Genomic DNA, 17,754 nt, shown 5'->3' with positions numbered 1-17,754 from the left:
ACAAACAGCGATGCAAAATTCAGCGGAAGTGAGGGGAAGAGTAAGGCAGAACACGAACGCGTGCGCAGTCCGGGGCCGACTTCCAGAGCTTCCTGGCGCGCCGCCTGGCGGCGGGAGGGAGAGCGGCGCGGGTGTGTCGCGGGGCCAACCCCTAGTTAACGGTCGGAGCGGGTTTTGTGTGTGCGTGTTTGTTAGTTTGTTTTATGCGAGACTGCTGTTTTTCCCAGTTCCAGACTCCACGACACAGTTTCCCACTCCCCCTCTCAGCGCTCGGAAAGCCCAAAATAAGCCACGTTCAGGGAAGTATCTAATTAAACTCTCCCAGGACTGTGGATCATCCAGAGGAAAATGCGGACTGTCTGGGGCAGCTGGCTAGAAAGCTGAGGGAAAAGCCTCTGAGAGGAGTAAAGTCAGGGGAGACCTTGGGAGGGAGAGGGAGAGGTCCGAAACCTCCGGTCCCCAGGGTTAGGCGTGGAGGGCGGAGTGAGAACAATTAGAAAACCGTGACCTTTCCTGAGCACGTATTACATAGTGAGGTGCTTGTGTAATCTTTACAACAAGCCCATGAGGTGGGTACTGTTCTGTCACCAAGAGGAAAGTGAGGCACAGAGAGATTGGACCTAAAAATATCAAAACCAGGCATCCTAAAAATTGAGATAGGGGCGCCTGGCTGGCTCAGTTGGTGGAGCATGCGACTCGACCTTGGGGTAGCGAGCTCGGGCCCCAAGTCGGGTGTAGAGTTTACTTAAAAAATAAAATCTTGGGATGCCTGGGTGGCCCAGTGGGTTAAATGTCCCACTTCAGCTCAGGTCATGATCTCACGGTTGGTGAGTTGGAGACCCACCTATGGCTCTGTGCTGACAACTCAGAGCCTGGAGCCTGCTTTGGATTCTGTGTCTCCCTCTGCCTCTGCCCCTCCCTCGCTCGTACTCTGCCTCTCTCTCTCTCTCTCTCTCTCAAATAAATATTTTTTTTAATTTAATAAGTAAATAAAATCTTTTTTAAAAAGAATAAAAGTGAGATTGGTTTTATTCTAATTCCAAAGGATGGAGCTAGAATGCAGAATTGGAGCTCTTCTTGCAGCTGTGTGACTTTGGAAAAGTCTTTGAATTCTTTGAGCCTCAGCTTCCTCACTTTTGCACTGTCCTCATTATTTCACATGGTTGTTTCCCATACAAAATAATGGAAATGGAGCCATTTAATAATTCATAAAGTACTAAACACTTGATTAGCCATAACTCTGCCATGAACTTGGTGACCTTGGCTTTGGTTTATTGATTTTTTTTTCAATGTTTATTTCTTTTGAGAGAGAGCGAGAGCGACCAGAGGAAGGGCAGAGAGAGAAGGAGAGAGAATTCTGAGCAGGCTCAGCGCTGTCTCAGCACAGAGCCCAATCTAACAGCAAGATCATGACCTGAGCGAAATCAAGAGACGTGTGCCTGACCCACTGAGCCACCCAGGTGCCCCTGGTCTATTCATTTAACAAAGGTTAATGAACAATTCCAAGGACCATGTTCTGGGGACACAGAAATGTATAAGGCATAGTCACTGCTCTCAAGAGTTGCCAGTCAAGTTGGAGAAACTAGGGGGCGTTCTAAGTTTAGCATTCCTGGACTCTGTCTGCCCCTTCCTTCTACATGAAAAGTTGCCCCCAAGAGAGTTATTCCAGGGTCAGAAAACAAGAAGTCTCCTCTGAAAATGCCCTTAACAAGGAGAAAGCCACGGGTCTCCTCCACTCTAGTACTTTCCAAGTGTTAGTGAACATAGACCCACCAGAGAATCCTGCTAAAAATGCAGATTCTGCGGTGGAGCTTTTAAGCTGTATTTCCAAAACGCCTCCCACGTAATACTGCACAGACCAAATTTTATTTTATTTATTTATGTATTTATTTTGACCAAATTTTAAATAGCCTCAGTTTAATTTGCTAGGTTAGTTCACCGTCACCTGGAATGTCACAGAAAGCTTAAAGGATGTCGAGAAAAGCCGAGGGTAGTTGGGGAAACTGGCTGGAAAAGCTCTCCTTGAGAAGGGGAAGCAGGACAGGCTTTGGAGGAAAAGAAGGAGTCAATGACTCTGACAGTTAGTGGGGAGCACTGAGAACCCGCCGACAAAGTTTTTGCTTGAACCTCAATCATGGCACCATCCAACCCATACATACCCCCAAGAAATCACTGCGGACTAGGCTTGCAACTTCCACCTCCTTTTGGTGAAGCCGGAGTTTCACCAACAGGTTGTGTTGTAATTACGGGTTAGGGGCCTTCCTCTCACCCTGTAATGTGAACGGGGGAGGAGGAACAGTGCGCCGTGTATTCACACCGGACCCCCGCCTGCCCGGTGTTTAAGGTTTGTCCAGTGTTTTTCACGAGTTGCGGATTCTTGGGAGGCCGACCTCCAGCCCTAGCGCACTTCCCACTAACTTCACCAGGGGGCGCGGCGGCCCCGGCAACACAGAGACTGTGACCCACCGCCCCCATGAACTCCGAGCGCTCAGCGGGCGGTCTCCAAATGGGGGGGGGGGGGGGGCGGGGAGAGGGCCCTTCCCTACGACCTGGGCGGGAAACCGAGGCAGCGGCCCTGCCCGAGGCTTTTAAAGGGGCCCTCGACTTTGGGAGGCGGGAGGCGCCGCTGGAGCCTGCGTGCCCGGAGATCGGCCCGCCGAGGCCCGGCGCCCCGGCTCAGGGCCGGTAACCAGGCGCACATGGCCCGCCGGGCCCTGTTTGTCCTGGCAGCGCGCCGCCGCTATTTGAGGCGGTTTTTATCTCCCAGAAACCAGCAAAACCCCAAGCGGAGTCTAGGGAAGATGAAAGGGGCCGAGGGGCCGGGAGGGAAGGACCGCGAGGCCGCGGCGGGTGGGGGCTGGCACCGGACAGGCGGGGACAGGGAGGCGAGAGGGCCAGGCCCTGGGGGGTCCCGGGGAGCCTGCCCGGCGGGATGGGGGCGGGAGCCCGGGACCCCCTCCCCCACCCCGCGTCTCTTCCGCCGCGGCCCCCAACCCCAGTCCGCGGGAGGAGCCCTGGAACGCGGCCCTCTTCAAAGCCCCTTTGAAGCGGCGCGCCCCGCCTGAGGGCAGGAGGGTTCGCACCTGGACGGGGCGGCCCCGGCGGCCGGCTGAGGAGGGGGCTGGCGGTCCGAGCCCGCCCGCAGAGCCTCCCGAGCCGGCGGGAGTTGGGGGGGGGGGGTGACGGTCGCCGGGGGCGCCGCCCGTGCGCCCCCTCAGCCCAGCGGGGGAGCCCGGGGGCGGGGGCCGCACAAAGCCCTATTGTGGCTCCGGGCTGGCCGCCACAGAGTGGCTTTTGTTCGTCCGCTAACTCGGCGGCGGGCACGGCTGATTGCAGGCCCGGGGCAGGGGGCGGTTACGTGCCAGGCCGGGGCCGCCCGCCGGGACCGGTTCGGGGCGGCGCAGTAGTCAGCGCGGCGATCGCGGGGCCGGCGCGCCGGCCGGCTCCCTGCCCTGGCCGGAGTCCGGAGGTAGAAGCAGGAAAGAGCCGGGGAGGAAACCTCCCCGCCTTCCCGACTCGACACGGAGAGCTCTGGGCGCTCGAATACTGACCTCCGCCCGAGGGCCTGGCCGACGCGGGCGTTCTGCCGCGGGCACAGTGTGCCAACGGGCACGATAGGATGCCCGTGGGGAGTGCCCAGTTTGCCAAGGAAAAATCCTGTGGTTCACTCTTCTTCCTTCCTCTTTTTCTTTTCTCACCAGGACAAAAGTTAAAATCGAATTTTTTATTAAATAATAATAATAATTAAAAAAAAAAAAGACTCCATGAGGGCATGATCCTTTCCCTTCCCCAATATTACCCTCTCCCCAAGCTCCAGAGGCTTTAACCCTTTAACTTGGGGCCTTGAGGAAGCAGGAGACAGAAAAGGAGGATCCAAAGTCACAGGAAAGGCATTCAAAGGCACGAAGCGGCTTTAAAAGTCACCAGAGGTGGAGTTGGGAGCATTGGAAGTCCCAGGTTGAGGGCCCTGTGGACGCAACCCCAAATCTGCTTGGGGACCTCTGTCCTCCTAGCTCTATAAATTCTTTCTCATGGCTTTTAGGCACCAGCCTAGTAGTGCCTTGTACAGAATAGGCACTCAATAAATACTTGATTTACTTGAATCTGATCCCAGAGAAAGCCTTCCCCACCTATTCTTTAGGAGAGGCACATCCAAACCATTGTGCTCCTCCTGTTAGGTGGGCTTCCACAAAAAAGCGTGTCCAGGATGGCAGCTGCAAGCTCTCCATAACCATGGCAACAAGGGATTAGCCTGCCGGGGTCATGGTGTCAGGGGAGGGGCAGTGGAAGAACCTGCTCTGGGGTCAAGGAAGCTGGGGTACATTCCAGTCCTCCCCTCCATAGGGCTTGAGGTTTCACAGCTTCTGGCTGGGGCTGGGAATACTAGGGATCCCTAATTGAGAGACACCCCCCCCATCAACTCTTTAACAGAGATCTAGCTAACCAACCCTATTAGCAGAGATTCCATTAAAAGAGAAACCCCATTAACTGAGACCCTGATGATAGAAATTCTATTAACAAGATCTCCACTAACACTTTTTCTAAACAGAGATACATTTAGCTAAAATTTCCATAGCAGAAATGGACCTCCTTCCCTCCCCAGCTCACTCTACCTGACCTGTCATCATAACTTAGATAAATAGAATTATTATTATTAGTATTCATTTCTCTTGGAACATAGGGGTTAAATATACAGGCCTGGGGGCAGCCTCCCTGACCCTGGGGTCACCCCATCTCTGGGATCAGATCCCCACTGGTCTGCCCCACTTTTGGCACCCTGCTCCCTGCCAGGTCACTAACCCCAATCCCCCTAACTTTGGTCCCTAATAAAGAGGCCACCAGGGGGCAATAAATTATCATCATCATCATCATCATCATCATGTGTTTGTAAAAAAAAAAAAACAAAAACCCAAAAAAACAAAAAACAAACAAACAAAAAAGAACACTCTGGAGCATGGCAAGCTAGTGGAATAAGAAATTGGGAAGACTGGAGCCTGGAAGCTAAGGGATAGTGGGAAATCAGCCTGGGAAGCTGATCTTGACAAAGGATGTTTGTTAAGGAGTTAGTGAGATGGAGAAATAAAGCGTCGAGAGCCCAGATGGAAGGAAAATGAGATGATGCTGTGAGAGCAGAGGAGAGGGAAGCCGTGAGCAGAGCGAGGGAAGAATTTAGGAAGCCAGAGTGCAGAAATCAGGCACGAGGTGAGGGCCCGAGATGAGAGTTTGCACTACAGGCTCGAGTCATAGGGAGGGGTGAGCTGAGGAGGCATGCTGGGAGACCCCCAGGCCCAGAATAGCCAGGGGGGGAGCCGGCAAGAGCCCCAAGGGCAGCATGCAAGGGGCAAAAGAGGGTGAGGGGCAAGCAGTGGTCCAGGAAGCCAGAAGAGGCTGGCGAGGCAGCCCTGGGGCTGGACACCCTCCACCCAGCTCAGATCTCCAGCAGGTTGCTCTGCTCTGGGCTGCCTTCAGGGGCTTTCTCTGGGGGGGCCGGCGAAGCCGAAGGTCGGGGCGTCTGACTGGCCTCCTCTTCCCCCGCACTGCGGCCCTCCCCCAGTTCCTTGGGGCCGCTGGGAGGGGGCCCTGGGCCGGGCTCGCCGTGGGTACGCTGGTGCTTGCTCAGGTGGTCGCTTCGGGTAAAGCGCTTGGAGCAGAGCAGGCAGGTGAACTTCTTCTCCCGGGTGTGGGTGCGCACGTGGCGCTCCAGCTCGTCCGAACGGGTGAACCTCTTGCCGCAGAAGAGCCAGTTGCAGACGAAGGGCCTCTCGCCCGTGTGCCAGCGCAAGTGGGCCTTCAGGTGTGAGGCCTTGCCGTACACCTTGCCACAACCGGGGATGTGGCAGCTGTGGATGGGCTTCTTCCGCAGCCCAGCTGCCGCTGCCCCCAGGCGCTCTAGCTCCTGGCAGTTGGGGCAGTCGCAGGAGGAGCGCCCCGTTCCGCTGCCTCCGTATCCGCCACTGCCCCCTGTGCCTGCGCCCCGAGGGGGTTTGGCCCCACTGCTCCCCTCCAGCTGCCCGCTGTTGCTCACTGCCTTGGGTTTATAGACATCTTGGGGCAAGACGTGCTGGGGCCCTGGTTGCAGGAGGTGGGGAGCTGGGTAGGGAGCTGGATTAAGGGGGGCAAAATCGGATGGGTAGGTGGGCAGCTGGGGGTTCAGTGGAGGCTGAGCAGGGCCTGTGGGCAGTGTCCCTTGCAGCCCATCACCCTGACCCTGCCCACCACCTAGCCAATTGCCCCCAGGATGCATGTCCCACCAAGGAGTAGGAGCGTTGCCTGGGCCCGGTGAGATGCCTGCGTGGATGCCTGCCTTGTACCAGGAGCCGTAGGGGTGTGCCATGTCCAGAGAGGTGTAGACACTGGGCAGGCAGTCAGAAGAGCTGTGGCCCTTGGGAACTAGCAGCCCAGGGTCCTGGGTGCCCGTGGGCCCAGGGAATGAGTGGGAAAAGGGAGGGTAGTCATTGGCATAGCCCGAGGTGGGTGCCGGAGGACTGCCTGCAGGTGAGAGGAGCCCATTGGTGCTTGAAAAGGGGGCTGGGTAGGCATCCCCCATGGTTTTGGGGGCTGAAAGGTCACTGCCCACAGAGTATGGCTTCTTTGCGCCTGCTTTGCCCAGTGTCGTTGAGTCCCGCAGAGGGCTGGTGCCACCAAATTTGCTGCACGCCGCCGTCAGCATGGCCAGGGGACTGGAGCCATAGTGAGCTTCCTCCTGTGGACAGAGGGAAGCACTGCTTAGGGAGAGACGAGAAAGTGTAGAAGGAAGAGCAAAACCCTGGGGTAAGGCCCGGAGGCCTGGAGAGCAGAACCAAGGGGGTTCCAGGAAGAGTTCAAGAGGATGGGAGGTGGAGGGGCCAGCCAAGAGCCCTGGGCCCCAGGGCAGAGCCCAGAAGGTTTCACGGAAGGAGAGACAGGTCCAGACTGCAGCCTAACAACCCGACCCAGGCCAAGCTCACTGTGGAGTTCCTGGGGGGTGCCAGGGACTCAGAGGAACAGGAGACACTTCTTAAATAGCAACGAGAAGAGCCTGGGATGGACGTCGCACCTGGGTGAGGTGAGAATTAGGGGTCCTGCCCCTGGAAGTGGGTTCAGAGTAGAGGTCATGGTCCGAGACTTGGAGAGGAAAGATAAGTCTCAAAGAGACACATGGGGAGAAAGAGAAGTATTAGGGGACTGCAGTCACCCCCCCCCCACTCCAGGTTTTCTCAGCTTTACCCCCATATTCCACTTCCTGTCTCTGCTTCAGCTCTTGACGAAGGCAGCCAGTGCCCCGGTCTCCCTGAGGCCACAGCCTCATGTAAGGAATAAGGAATCTCTTGGCAGGGACTCTGGAGCTGGGGAGCAAGAGGAAGCGACGCGGAGACACTGGGACATTGAGAGGGAACAGGGCTGCCGCCAAGCCAGGACTGTGGCTGAGGCAAGAATGTCTTTCAAGCGGGCAGTGGGCACCCTCCTGCTTTGTGGAGCCAGCTGGTACCCCTTTGGGAAGGCTGGAGGAGCCCGAAGTCCTCACACTCCTCTGGGGCTGGGAATTGGGATGGCTAAGATATTGGCTCATGGCCATGCCCCTCCATGTCCAGTGTCCCCTAACATGTAGCCCTCATGTAGCTGATCTCTCGACACCCTTCCAGCCCCGTGAGTGAAGGAAGATATATAGATGTGAGGCACGGGGCTCTTTTCCAAGCACAAGACGCCCTTAATACCCATCATGCTACTGCTACCTGGCCAAACCACCCTGAGATTCCCATCCCTCGGGAACTCGTGGTACCCCTCCCTGGGTCAACCTCAGGACACCCCAGGAGGAGAAGATCCCCTCCAGAATCTCTGACTGGTACAGACATCCATACTGAGAACCCCACCCAAAAAGATGCCCTCAAAAGCTGGCCCTGTACAGTTCCCCGACTGGGGTCCTCAAAAGCTGATGTACGCGGTGCTTTCCCAGGAAAGCTAAAAAAGAACCCAAGCATCTAAGACCTGCCCGGTCCCTCCGAGCATGCGGTTTGTGTGTGTGACACCAATCCTACAGGTAGGTCTGGGGTTTTAAGGTTGCAGTGAGGGGTGTGTGCAGTCATCACCCCTGTGCTGCTCCCCAAGTGCAAACCTGAGGCCCCCGCCCTGCCCAGTTACCTCTCTCTGAAGTCCTGTTGACCCCACGGACTCCTCCCAAATTTGAGCCACCAAAACCTTCCTCAAATCTGGCTACGGGAAAAGCCCTGGGTCCTCCCCAGCCAAAGTTTCCCTGGAGTCTTCCAAGCAGAGGGTAGGCTGAGGCAGGGAAGCCGGCGCAGGAGTCAAATCCTAGCAGAACGAAGAGGGAAAAACATGCAGTGCCAAGGGGAGAGGCAGAGACCCAGAGCCGAGAGGAGCAAAGGACCCTGCACAGGGTGAGGCACAGACATAAAAGCCACCGGGGGTGGGGGAAGGGGAGGCAGAGGGGAAAACTGGCATCAAGGGGCAGAAATGGGCAGAAACCCAAAAGAGCAGGAAGGTGAAAAGACAAAGGGCAGAGAGAGAGCGGAAAAGGAGAATAAACAAAGAGGTGATGGAGAGAGACTGGGCTCGGAAGGCAGGAAGGCGGAGGAAAACAGAGGGAAAGAAAGGAGGAAGAAAAAATAAAGTGGAAGGGGGAGGAGGAGGAGGAGGAGGAGGACAGATCTCCTACCTAAGAGAAAACCACCATGATGCTGGGCCCCAGAAAACCCCCAGACCAGGCCACTCCTCCCTCCTTCTCCCCCTGACCGCTTCTCCCCCTCGGCCCAGCCCGGCTCCGTTGGTTTCCCTGCGGTCGGTTTATTTTTAAAAACGCCGACGCCGTCCCCCCCGCCCGGCCCTCACACTGTGGCCACAGGGGCCTCAGCCAAGCCCAGGGACCCCACCCAGCTGGGGAGAAGGAAGGAGGGGTGAAAGAAGGCTAGCAGCCCCAGGCCAACAGGAGACCCCAGCCCTGGAGTGGTGGCCCCCAGGGCCCCTGAGGGCAGAGAAGGGGGAGCAAGGCACCAGACCCACTCGGAAGGTTCTGGAGTCCAAGAGCCGGACACCTGGCTAGGTTCATCAGAGCCTCAGTTTCCCTTCTGCGGCCGCTTGCGTGCTCCTGAGGGGGTCCTACATATGCACCCCCATACCTGATCAAATGTATCACCTTCCTGGACGCCCAGGGGTCCCACCTTCCGGTTGTTTTTCTTCCAACCTCTGCCCCCCCCCACCTTCTGCTAAAACAATAAAAGCAGGCTTCAAGTACTGAAAAGGAGTCTCCAGAGAAAGAACAAGGAGCTGCCCAGCTCTCTCACTCCTACATGCAGCCAGGGAAGGGGGCCCCCTTTTTCCGGGGAGCTCACAGTGCCGGGCTGACCTCTTGCTGAAGCTCACGCTACATCTGAGGACCAGCTGGCCATCCACTCTGGGCACACACGGTCCTGGGTTCCAGTTCTCCATTTCAGCCACCGCCATGTTGTCTGGTTCTCCCCACTTGCAATTCTCCCTGCCCACCTGGCCCGCACCCCCATTCCTCCCTCTGGCCTCTTCCCCTGCAGTTCATTCAGCCCAGGTGATCCTCTCATCAGACAGCAGCCGTTTCCCTCTCTGAACCTCCAAGTTCTTCCCACCACCAGAGAGCCCACCTATACCAGGCAGAGGGCTTCCTGGGTGGGGGAAGGGGACAATTGAGGGCCCCAGTGCCCCAAGAGTAGGAGAAACAGACAGAAGGACTGGAGTGCCTTTGTGTTGGGGGCATCTCCAGCTCACGAGGAGTGAGGGACATGAAGAGCCCAGAAGTGCTACCCCGATCCTGTGTCTTTCCAACAGGCCTCTGGGCCAGCCCCTCCCCCCAGGCACCAGTGCCACGCTGGCAACCTGGCGTGGTGCCCACGCCCACTGACACTGCCCCTGCCCTGGATGGACCCAGGATCCCCACACACCTTGGTCCCGGAACTTCCTCAAGACCAACCACAGTGTTTCAATGACGGCTCAATATAGAGTCCAGTGGGAAAATGGCAGGGTCAGCGATCTGCCCTTGTTGCAACAGGAAGTAGAGCACAACACCTGGGGACCCCGGCTGGATACCGAGCAGTGACGAGAGACATCGTGTCCACACCACTGGCTTGCATGCCATTCCCTCAAACTCAGTCACAAACTCACCATTCCCGGTCTTACGCACACACACACACACACACACACACGATTCTTCACTTGGACGACCAGATGCTCAGATGGCCCAGCTGATACACATACACACACACCTGTGCTCGCACGGAGCCAGCCATGCATATGCAGGCACGCTGGTTTCCATCCGAGCACTTCTGCCCAGGCCAGTGAACACAGGTGTTAAAAAAGATTTTCGCTCAGGTCTCACACACATCTCTCCTGGAGGCTGAATGAATCCACTTCCTGGTCAGCCCATCACCCCTGGGACCTGAGCTAGGGCACTGAGAGCGGAAATGGGGGCTTCTGAGGGGCCTGTGAATATGGAAAGTTCAAGGCTACTGAAGGTGGCTGACCTGAAGGGTGGGCTGTCGGCCCCAAACTCCTGTGGAGGGACCCAGAAAACAGGACAGAGATGATGACAGAGGAACAGAGTCAGAGACCCAGAAGCCAGGAGAACTCAGGACATTCTCAGTGGCTTTGAGTGGCTATGAGTCCTTCCTTTCCAACTATGCACCTGGAGTCTCCCCCTGCCCCCCGCTGGTAGAGTCCGTGATTTCTCAAGACCCCCAGACCTGACCTCCATGGTACCCTAGCGCCCTCCAACCCCAGTGCCGAAGGCAAGGGATGCCGGGGTCCCAGCCTGTAGGGGAAGTGGCCCAGTCCGCCCTGGAGCCTCCCACTCCCAAAATAGAGCTGAGTTTGTCTTTGGCTGAAAGCTAAATATTTGTGAGCCGGGCAGGCGGCCTCAGACCCTGGCCCTCCTCCTTGCTTCCCTCTCAGGCCCGGGCCCAGTTCCTCTGGTCAGCCCCCCCACATGCACAGGGCTGCCTTCTCTCTTCTCTCATAACTCACCTCTTCCCCTACACACCCCGGCCCCGAGGCCCAGCCCCTGCCCACCTACAAACCAGACAAGATGCGGCCCAGGCTCAGGCCAGGAGCTCCCGGATATGGGACCCCCAAGGCACTAATACGAAGTGTAGTGCCTGGTGCCCACCGCACCAGCCCTTTCACTCTCTCCCCCTGTCTGTGAGGGCTGACTCATCTCCTACCCCTCCTCTTCCTCCTTTCTCCATCCCTGTCCACTCCTCGGGGTTGGCGTGTGCTGTGGACCTCAGAGGTCCATGCCTTCTTCTGACCTGGCCCCTCTCATCTTCCTTTGACAGCTCTCTGACCCGTGGCCCCTCTCTCTCCAGCCCTTCCTCCTGCCCTCTGCTCCCCCCTCTGAGCCCTGTCCTCTCTCCTCATCAGAGGGACCCTGGAAGTGACAAGCACCACAGCCACTGTCTGTGTGAGTTGGGAGGCAGGGGGGCGGGGAGGGATTAGGACCATTAGGACCGTTGCTGGTGTCCTGGGGGGAGGAGGGGGCAGTTACCTCACGCAGGGAGGACGCCATCCTGAGGCTGGGGAACGGGTCCCAAGGAGCTAGGCAGATGGAGAGAGCCAGCCGAGCCGGAGAGAGAGGGAGAGGGAGAGGGAGGGAGAATGGGAGAATGGGAGAGAAGAGATCTAAAGTTAGAAGGGACTGGGGGGTGGGGGGTGGGGGGGGCTGCTCTCTGTCTGTAGGGATCCACCCTCTAATTACAGCTTTCCCAGCGGAGAAGGCTCCAGATCCAATGAGCAGGGCGAGAGAGGGAGGCAGAGGGTCCAAATGTCCTGCTCCATTTGCTGAGCTCCCCAAAGAAGGGATCTGGGCGGGAGAGGACAAACAGGGCTCCAGGGAAGGGGTGGAAGCAGGAAGAGGGTAGGACCCTGGGCAAGTTGTCAAGTGTCTGTCCTGGGTTGGGGGGGGGGGGGGATTGCTGAAGGGGAAGGGTGGAAGGGACGGTGGGCCCAGGTGTCCCACACCCTGCCCCCAGCAATCCCATAGACCTCCGCGGGAACCCCTCCCAGGGCTGCCCAGTGTCATGTACCTGGGGGCTCTGGGGCTGGGTGTCCTGGGTTTCTCCTCCTTGGAGGTCTGGCAGTGGGAGTGCAGGCAAGGGGTGGCCTGAGGGCCCCAGGAGGGCTCCGCTCCTCTCCCAGGCCAGCTCCACTCCTGCTCCCACTCGGGCTGCGATCCTACAATCCTACTCTGACTCCAGAGTCCTGGCTGCTGCTGCTGCCGCCGCTTCTGCTGCCGCCGCTCCTACTGCTGCTGAGGCTGCCGCGCCGCTGAGGGAAGGAACAGGAGGGAAAAGGAACAAACCCCAAACCACTAATTAGAGATCCAGGGGGGGGGGGGGGGGGGGATGGGGGACGACACTCACACAGAGAGACTGGAACACATTGACATACGCACTCACGGACAAACACAGGATGATACATGCACACGTCCGCACACACAGCACTGCCCACACGGCCACAGCCGCTGTCATGAATGAACACAGGCACACTCACACTCAAATGAGCCCAGGGACATGGCTGGAGGTGCACACACCACACATACACCCGAGCTGACCACAGAGATGCTTGCGTCCCCCGTCCCCCACCTCTAGATCAGGAGAACAGTGTGTGTGCGAGCCTGTTGTGAGAGACAGGAGGGGGGCCGTGCTCTGGGTGGAGGCTTCGGCTGCCCAAACTTTTAGGGTCACTGAGGCAGGTTCCAGAGCAAGGCCTGGAGGAAGGGGTGGAGAGTGGGAGAAAGGCTTGGCACAGGCTCAGGGGTTCCCCAATCTTCTTCCCAATGCCTCAGTTTCACTCCTAAGAAAGTACCACCTAGGCCTACCTCATTTTGTAGGGCAGAACCTGGATCTTCCGATTCTAAGAAAATTTCAGGTGGGAAGGAGTGAGGGTGGAGGTAGAAGTTCATTGGATCAACTCATCCATGCTCGAACCTTGCCCCTTTGGATTAACTCCCAAAAAGATAAGCCCTAGCCTTCATCATTCCTTGCCAGTTACCATCCCTAAGCTCCTCTTGGCCACACGTCAAATCTCTATGCTTTGCTGGATAGTTCTTCTGAGTGATCATGCTCTCCTGGGAGGGAGCTCCCAGTTCTCTGTCTCACTGCCATGCATCAGTTCCCTCTGCAGCAGGCAGACTTGAAGTTAGAGCTTCGGCAGGACTTCCCAACTATGACTTCTCATCACAAAGGGAAGAAAAGAAGGTGGACTAGGTTGGGTGAGGGAAACCCAAAAAGTCTTAATAATTGAAACCTGGGTCCTAAGGTAAGTTTATGAGAGAGAAGGGACTGGGCAGCCAATCGGTAGCATCTCTCCCACAGCGGGGTTCCATGTCCATCAGTGAAAAGGACCCCCCCCCCAACTCCCCAACCCAGTTCTCTCACTTTCTCCCCTGAGTGCCCACTGCCTAGCTTCTTTTGTGCCCACTGAGGAAAAGGTGGGGAAGAGGGAGAAGCAGACTGGAGGTTCAGGGAGGGTTAAGTGCAGTTTAATTAGCAGGCAGAATCAAAATTCAGGACCAGGACCAGGCATTTGGATTCCAGCCCCTTGATGTGAATTACCCCAAGCAACCCTGGGGGTTCAGCATTTGGAGAAAGGGTTTAGGGAAACAGAGTGTCTGGCAGACAAAAGAGAAAGAAACAAGAAAACAAAGAAGAAAGAAAGAGAAAGAGAGAGAGGAAGGAAGGAAGGAAAGAAGGAAGGAAGGAAGGAAGAGCGAGTGAGCTCTTCCTAGAAAGACCTAGAGATACACAAAACAAATAAAACAATCCAAGAGAATCAGAAGAGACGCTGTGGGACATAAAAGAGAAAGAGACAAGAGGGAAACAGAAGGCCAGGTGCTTGGCTTTAAAAAAACGGAGAACAGAAAAAAAGAAAAAGGAAAAGAAACAGGCCCAGAGGAACAAAGATAGAGACCATGGCTTGGAAGGACAGGACAGAAAAAATAGCTGGAGGCATGGCCAGGTCTGGAGGAGGCAGAGGGTTAAGCGGCCAGGCAGGTGGGGGGGCGGGGAGGGAGTATAAATAGCGCATAATTGTGTCCGATGATTACACATGGGCCACCCCACCCGTCTGCCCAAGAGGAAGTGCCCGTGGTGGGGTGTCCCCTTGACCTCCCAGTCTCCCCCTGGTGGGGGCATCCGAGGCTGAGGTGCCAGATGGACTTCTGGGGCCCCCCACTCAGAAACTGGGAATCAGAAGGGGAAGCTTTGGAGAAATTACTGCACAGCCAGTAGAAAAGCCTGAGACTAGTTAGATCGGGCAGGCAACTGAGGCAGAGGAGAAAAGTGTAGACTCCAGAACCGAGAAGAGCCGTGGCAGGTGAGAGAAGAGGTTGGGTCTCAGCCTACATCGGGGAAGAAAGGAAAGGACTGAACAAGGAAGGATGAATAGAGATGCAGGGTTGGGGAGAGGAGATGGGGGCAGAGGTCAACCTTCTCCACTTCCCTTGGGGGCTTTATCCCTAATTGTACCTGGGGAGGGACTGGAGTGCTAGGGAAGGAAAAGGAAGGAGCAACTTTCCCAGAAATATGTCAGCCAGGGTCCCTGATGCGTCACCCCCAATAGGATAGCGCCTGGACACAGAGCCCCCTCCCAAAGGCCGGTGCCAAAGCCAGGTAGAGGGGTTGCCTGAAGCCCCAGCTGCCTCCCTTGGGACCCTGGGTTCTGACTTTTTCCACACTCATTTAAAAGATAGTCCTACTGCCCAGCCGAGGCCCTGGTATTCCTGGGTCCAGACCCCTAACCCCCTTCCCAGTGCCCCCAGGGGGTAGGGGCAGCGACTGGGAGCCCTGACCAAAGACCTGCCTCCACCCTTGCAGGCCTCCCTCAGCCCAGCCTCCCAGGGGGTGGGGCAGCCCAGGCAGAGGCGCCATGTGGCAGGGGCGGGTAGAGGCTGCGGCTCTGGTCCTTCCAGTATAAACCCCCTAGGCATCTGGTTTCTATCCACCACCCCCCCACCACCCTGGGGGCCCCTCAGCCTCCGCCCATGGCCACCCAGATGCTGAGCTCTGAGATGGACGCCCCTGAAGGAAGGGGTGGGATGGTGCCTTTCTGATCTCTCAACCCCAGGACTGGGCTGAACCACAGGACCGCTCCCTTCCCTCCCTCCCCTGGAAGAATCAGGGTGGGATTTCTAGGTTAGAGGGGTTGAATCCGGAACCTGCCTCAGTTCTCTCTAATGGTTTGGGATCTTTTGGAAAGACTGGGGGGTGGGATGGGGTGAGGTGGAGAGAGAGTGAAAACTAGGCAGAGTGGAAGACTGCTTATCCCCCTACTCCTTAAGGAAGCTGCCTCCTTCCACACCCACTGCCCGCTGCTCACCCTCCTAGACCGGGCTCCCTCTGACAGCCGTAAGCCAAAGGGACTCCTAACCCTTTCCTGTTGTTGTTATAGAAGGTTTGGCTACCCTAGAATCACCCATGAACAGCTAACAGAGCCCCTGGAATACATCCACATACCCTAATACATACCTAATGAGTGACACACTTTTAGATACACGCTCACACACATGCTGAGTTATGAACATATACTGACCCTTGAACAGTGCAAGGGTTGGAGATGCCAACCCCCTCACAGTCGAAAACCAGCATATAACTTTTGATTCCCCCCAAACTTAACTACCGATAGCCTACTGTGGAACCGGAAGACTTCCCCATAACATAAAGTCAGTCAACACAGATTTTGTATATGTATTATAGACTTGTACGTATTCTTACAATAAAGTAAGCTAGAGTTAAGAAAATGTTATTAAGAAAGTCATAAGGAGGGGCGCCTGGGTGGCTCAGTCTGTTGAGCATCCGACTTCGGCTCAGGTCATGATCTCGCAGTCCGTGAGTTCGAGCCCTGCGTCGGGCTCTGTGCTGACCGCTCAGAGCCTGGAGCCTGTTTCAGATTCTGTGTCTCCCTCTCTCTCTGCCCCTCCCCTACTCATGCTCTGCCTCTCTTTCTGTCAAAAATAAATATTAGAAAAATTAAAAAAAAAAAAAAAAGAAAGTCATAAGGAAGAGAAAACATACGTTTGTACTGGGCTGTAAGAAAAATGGGTGTATAAATGGACCCACACACAGTGCAAACCCATGTTGTTCAAGGGTCCACTGATTACTCCATAGGCACCCACACTGATACACACCTATATATCTAGCTCTATATAGATGATGTTTGTACAAGACACCTACCTTAACCCCCAATCACGAGAATGCGCACACCAGCGTACATACATAGGGACAGACTCACAGTCACCTAGAGCACCTTCCCAACTGGGGACTCCCACCCACTCCCATCAGTACACACATTTACATATATGGCAGGCATCATACACATACACACAGGCCCATCACCACAGCTGTACAGCTCTAAAGGTCCCTGAAGTATCCTTGGGGGGATTTAGGAACCCCTCTTCCCGGAGGAATCTGAGAATAAGGGTGATGAGGAGGGCGCTGCCAGTCCTATAAACTGCTGCCTGCAGCTCCTACTAGTGTAGCCACCTCTAGTGAACCTTTTGGGGAACCAGAGCTCCTTGACTCCCCATATCCTCCAGAGATGAGAGACGGAGATGCCCCAGCGAACTCCCTGGCCCTGGGGAACCCCGGCATCCCCACCCCCACCTAGACCCCCCCCCCCTGCTCTGCGGGCCCGCTGACTCATCTCTCCCTCTGTGGAGCTCCCCAACCACAGGGGCCTGGAAGAGAAGCTTGGAAAGTTGCGCTCATGTCCCGGGCCCCTGGTCTGGCCGCTACCCCCACCCCCATGCACCCAGGCCCAGCCCTTGTCTCCAGGAGAGACACCAGCGACAGAGAACACAGAGGGGATGGGAAAGAAAAAGGCACCTAGAGACAGGAAAACAGGAAGATGAACGGAGAGAAACAGGGGAAAACAGAGATGGTGGGGCTAGAGATAAAAGTCCCTGAGGGACAGCTGCTAATCTGGTAGGGTCCTCCAAAAACAATGGAGCTGGTTACCAGGAAAACTTGCTCCTTGGGTTGAGGGACAATCCACTCAGGACTTCTGGATGTGAGCACGTACCTGTGCTTTGATGGAGAATTCTGAACCTAGGCTCAGGGCCCTTGGGTAAAAGGATCCAATTCTGGGAGGCAAAGCTGAGAACACAGGGCAAAAGGGAAGCTTTTAAGAAGCCAGAAACCTCTGTATAGGAGAGCTTGGAAATGGGCTCCCCTCACCAGCCCATAGGTATCCACACTTACATGTTATATGTATAGCCCAACTCCCTCACTCTCTGCTGGGTCTCCCCATTCCTTCTTCCGGCATCAGGGCTGCAAGGCAGGACTCCTGGTGCTGGCCCTTGCTCCCCTCTGCTCTGAGCCTTGGCTTCTTTAGTGGACATTGGAGTCCTGAGATAATATAGTAATTCCAGGAGAGCCTGATCAGAATCAGAAAGAGAAGTCCTGGGGCACCTGTCTGGCTCAGTTGGAAGAGCATGCAACTCTTGATCTCAGGGTCATGAGTTCAAGCCCCATGTTGGGTGTAGAGATTAAATAAATAAAACAAAAAAAGTTTTTATTTTTAAAAATTTTTTTTCAACGTTTATTTATTTTTGGGACAGAGAGAGACAGAGCATGAACGGGGGAGGGGCAGAGAGAGAGGGAGACACAGAATCGGAAACAGGCTCCAGGCTCTGAGCCATCAGCCCAGAGCCTGATGCGGGGCTCGAACCCACGGGCCGCGAGATCGTGACCTGGCTGAAGTCGGACGCTTAACCGACTGCACCACCCAGGCGCCCCCAAA

The 17,754-nt window shown here is 56.1% G+C and overlaps 1 protein-coding gene across 1 annotated transcript; it reads right to left on the bottom strand.

The window, feature by feature from the left end:
- Positions 1-4,888: 4,888 nt before the first annotated feature.
- SP7 (Sp7 transcription factor) lies at positions 4,889-12,632 on the bottom strand. Its single transcript, XM_040487984.1, has 3 exons — positions 12,042-12,632; positions 11,504-11,553; positions 4,889-6,703 (listed from the first exon to the last, which is right to left on the bottom strand). Exons 2-3 carry the CDS (start codon positions 11,522-11,524, stop codon positions 5,429-5,431), a joined length of 1,296 nt encoding a protein of 431 aa, XP_040343918.1. The 5' UTR covers positions 11,525-11,553; positions 12,042-12,632; the 3' UTR covers positions 4,889-5,428.
- Between the last annotated feature and the right edge of the window lie 5,122 nt (positions 12,633-17,754).

This window comes from Herpailurus yagouaroundi, unplaced genomic scaffold (assembly GCF_014898765.1).
Source record: "Herpailurus yagouaroundi ecotype Mexico unplaced genomic scaffold, PumYag 166, whole genome shotgun sequence".
Lineage (NCBI taxonomy): Eukaryota > Metazoa > Chordata > Mammalia > Carnivora > Felidae > Herpailurus > Herpailurus yagouaroundi.
The sequence above is the reverse complement of the archived record's forward strand: the minus strand, read 5'-3'. Positions and strand labels throughout refer to the sequence as shown.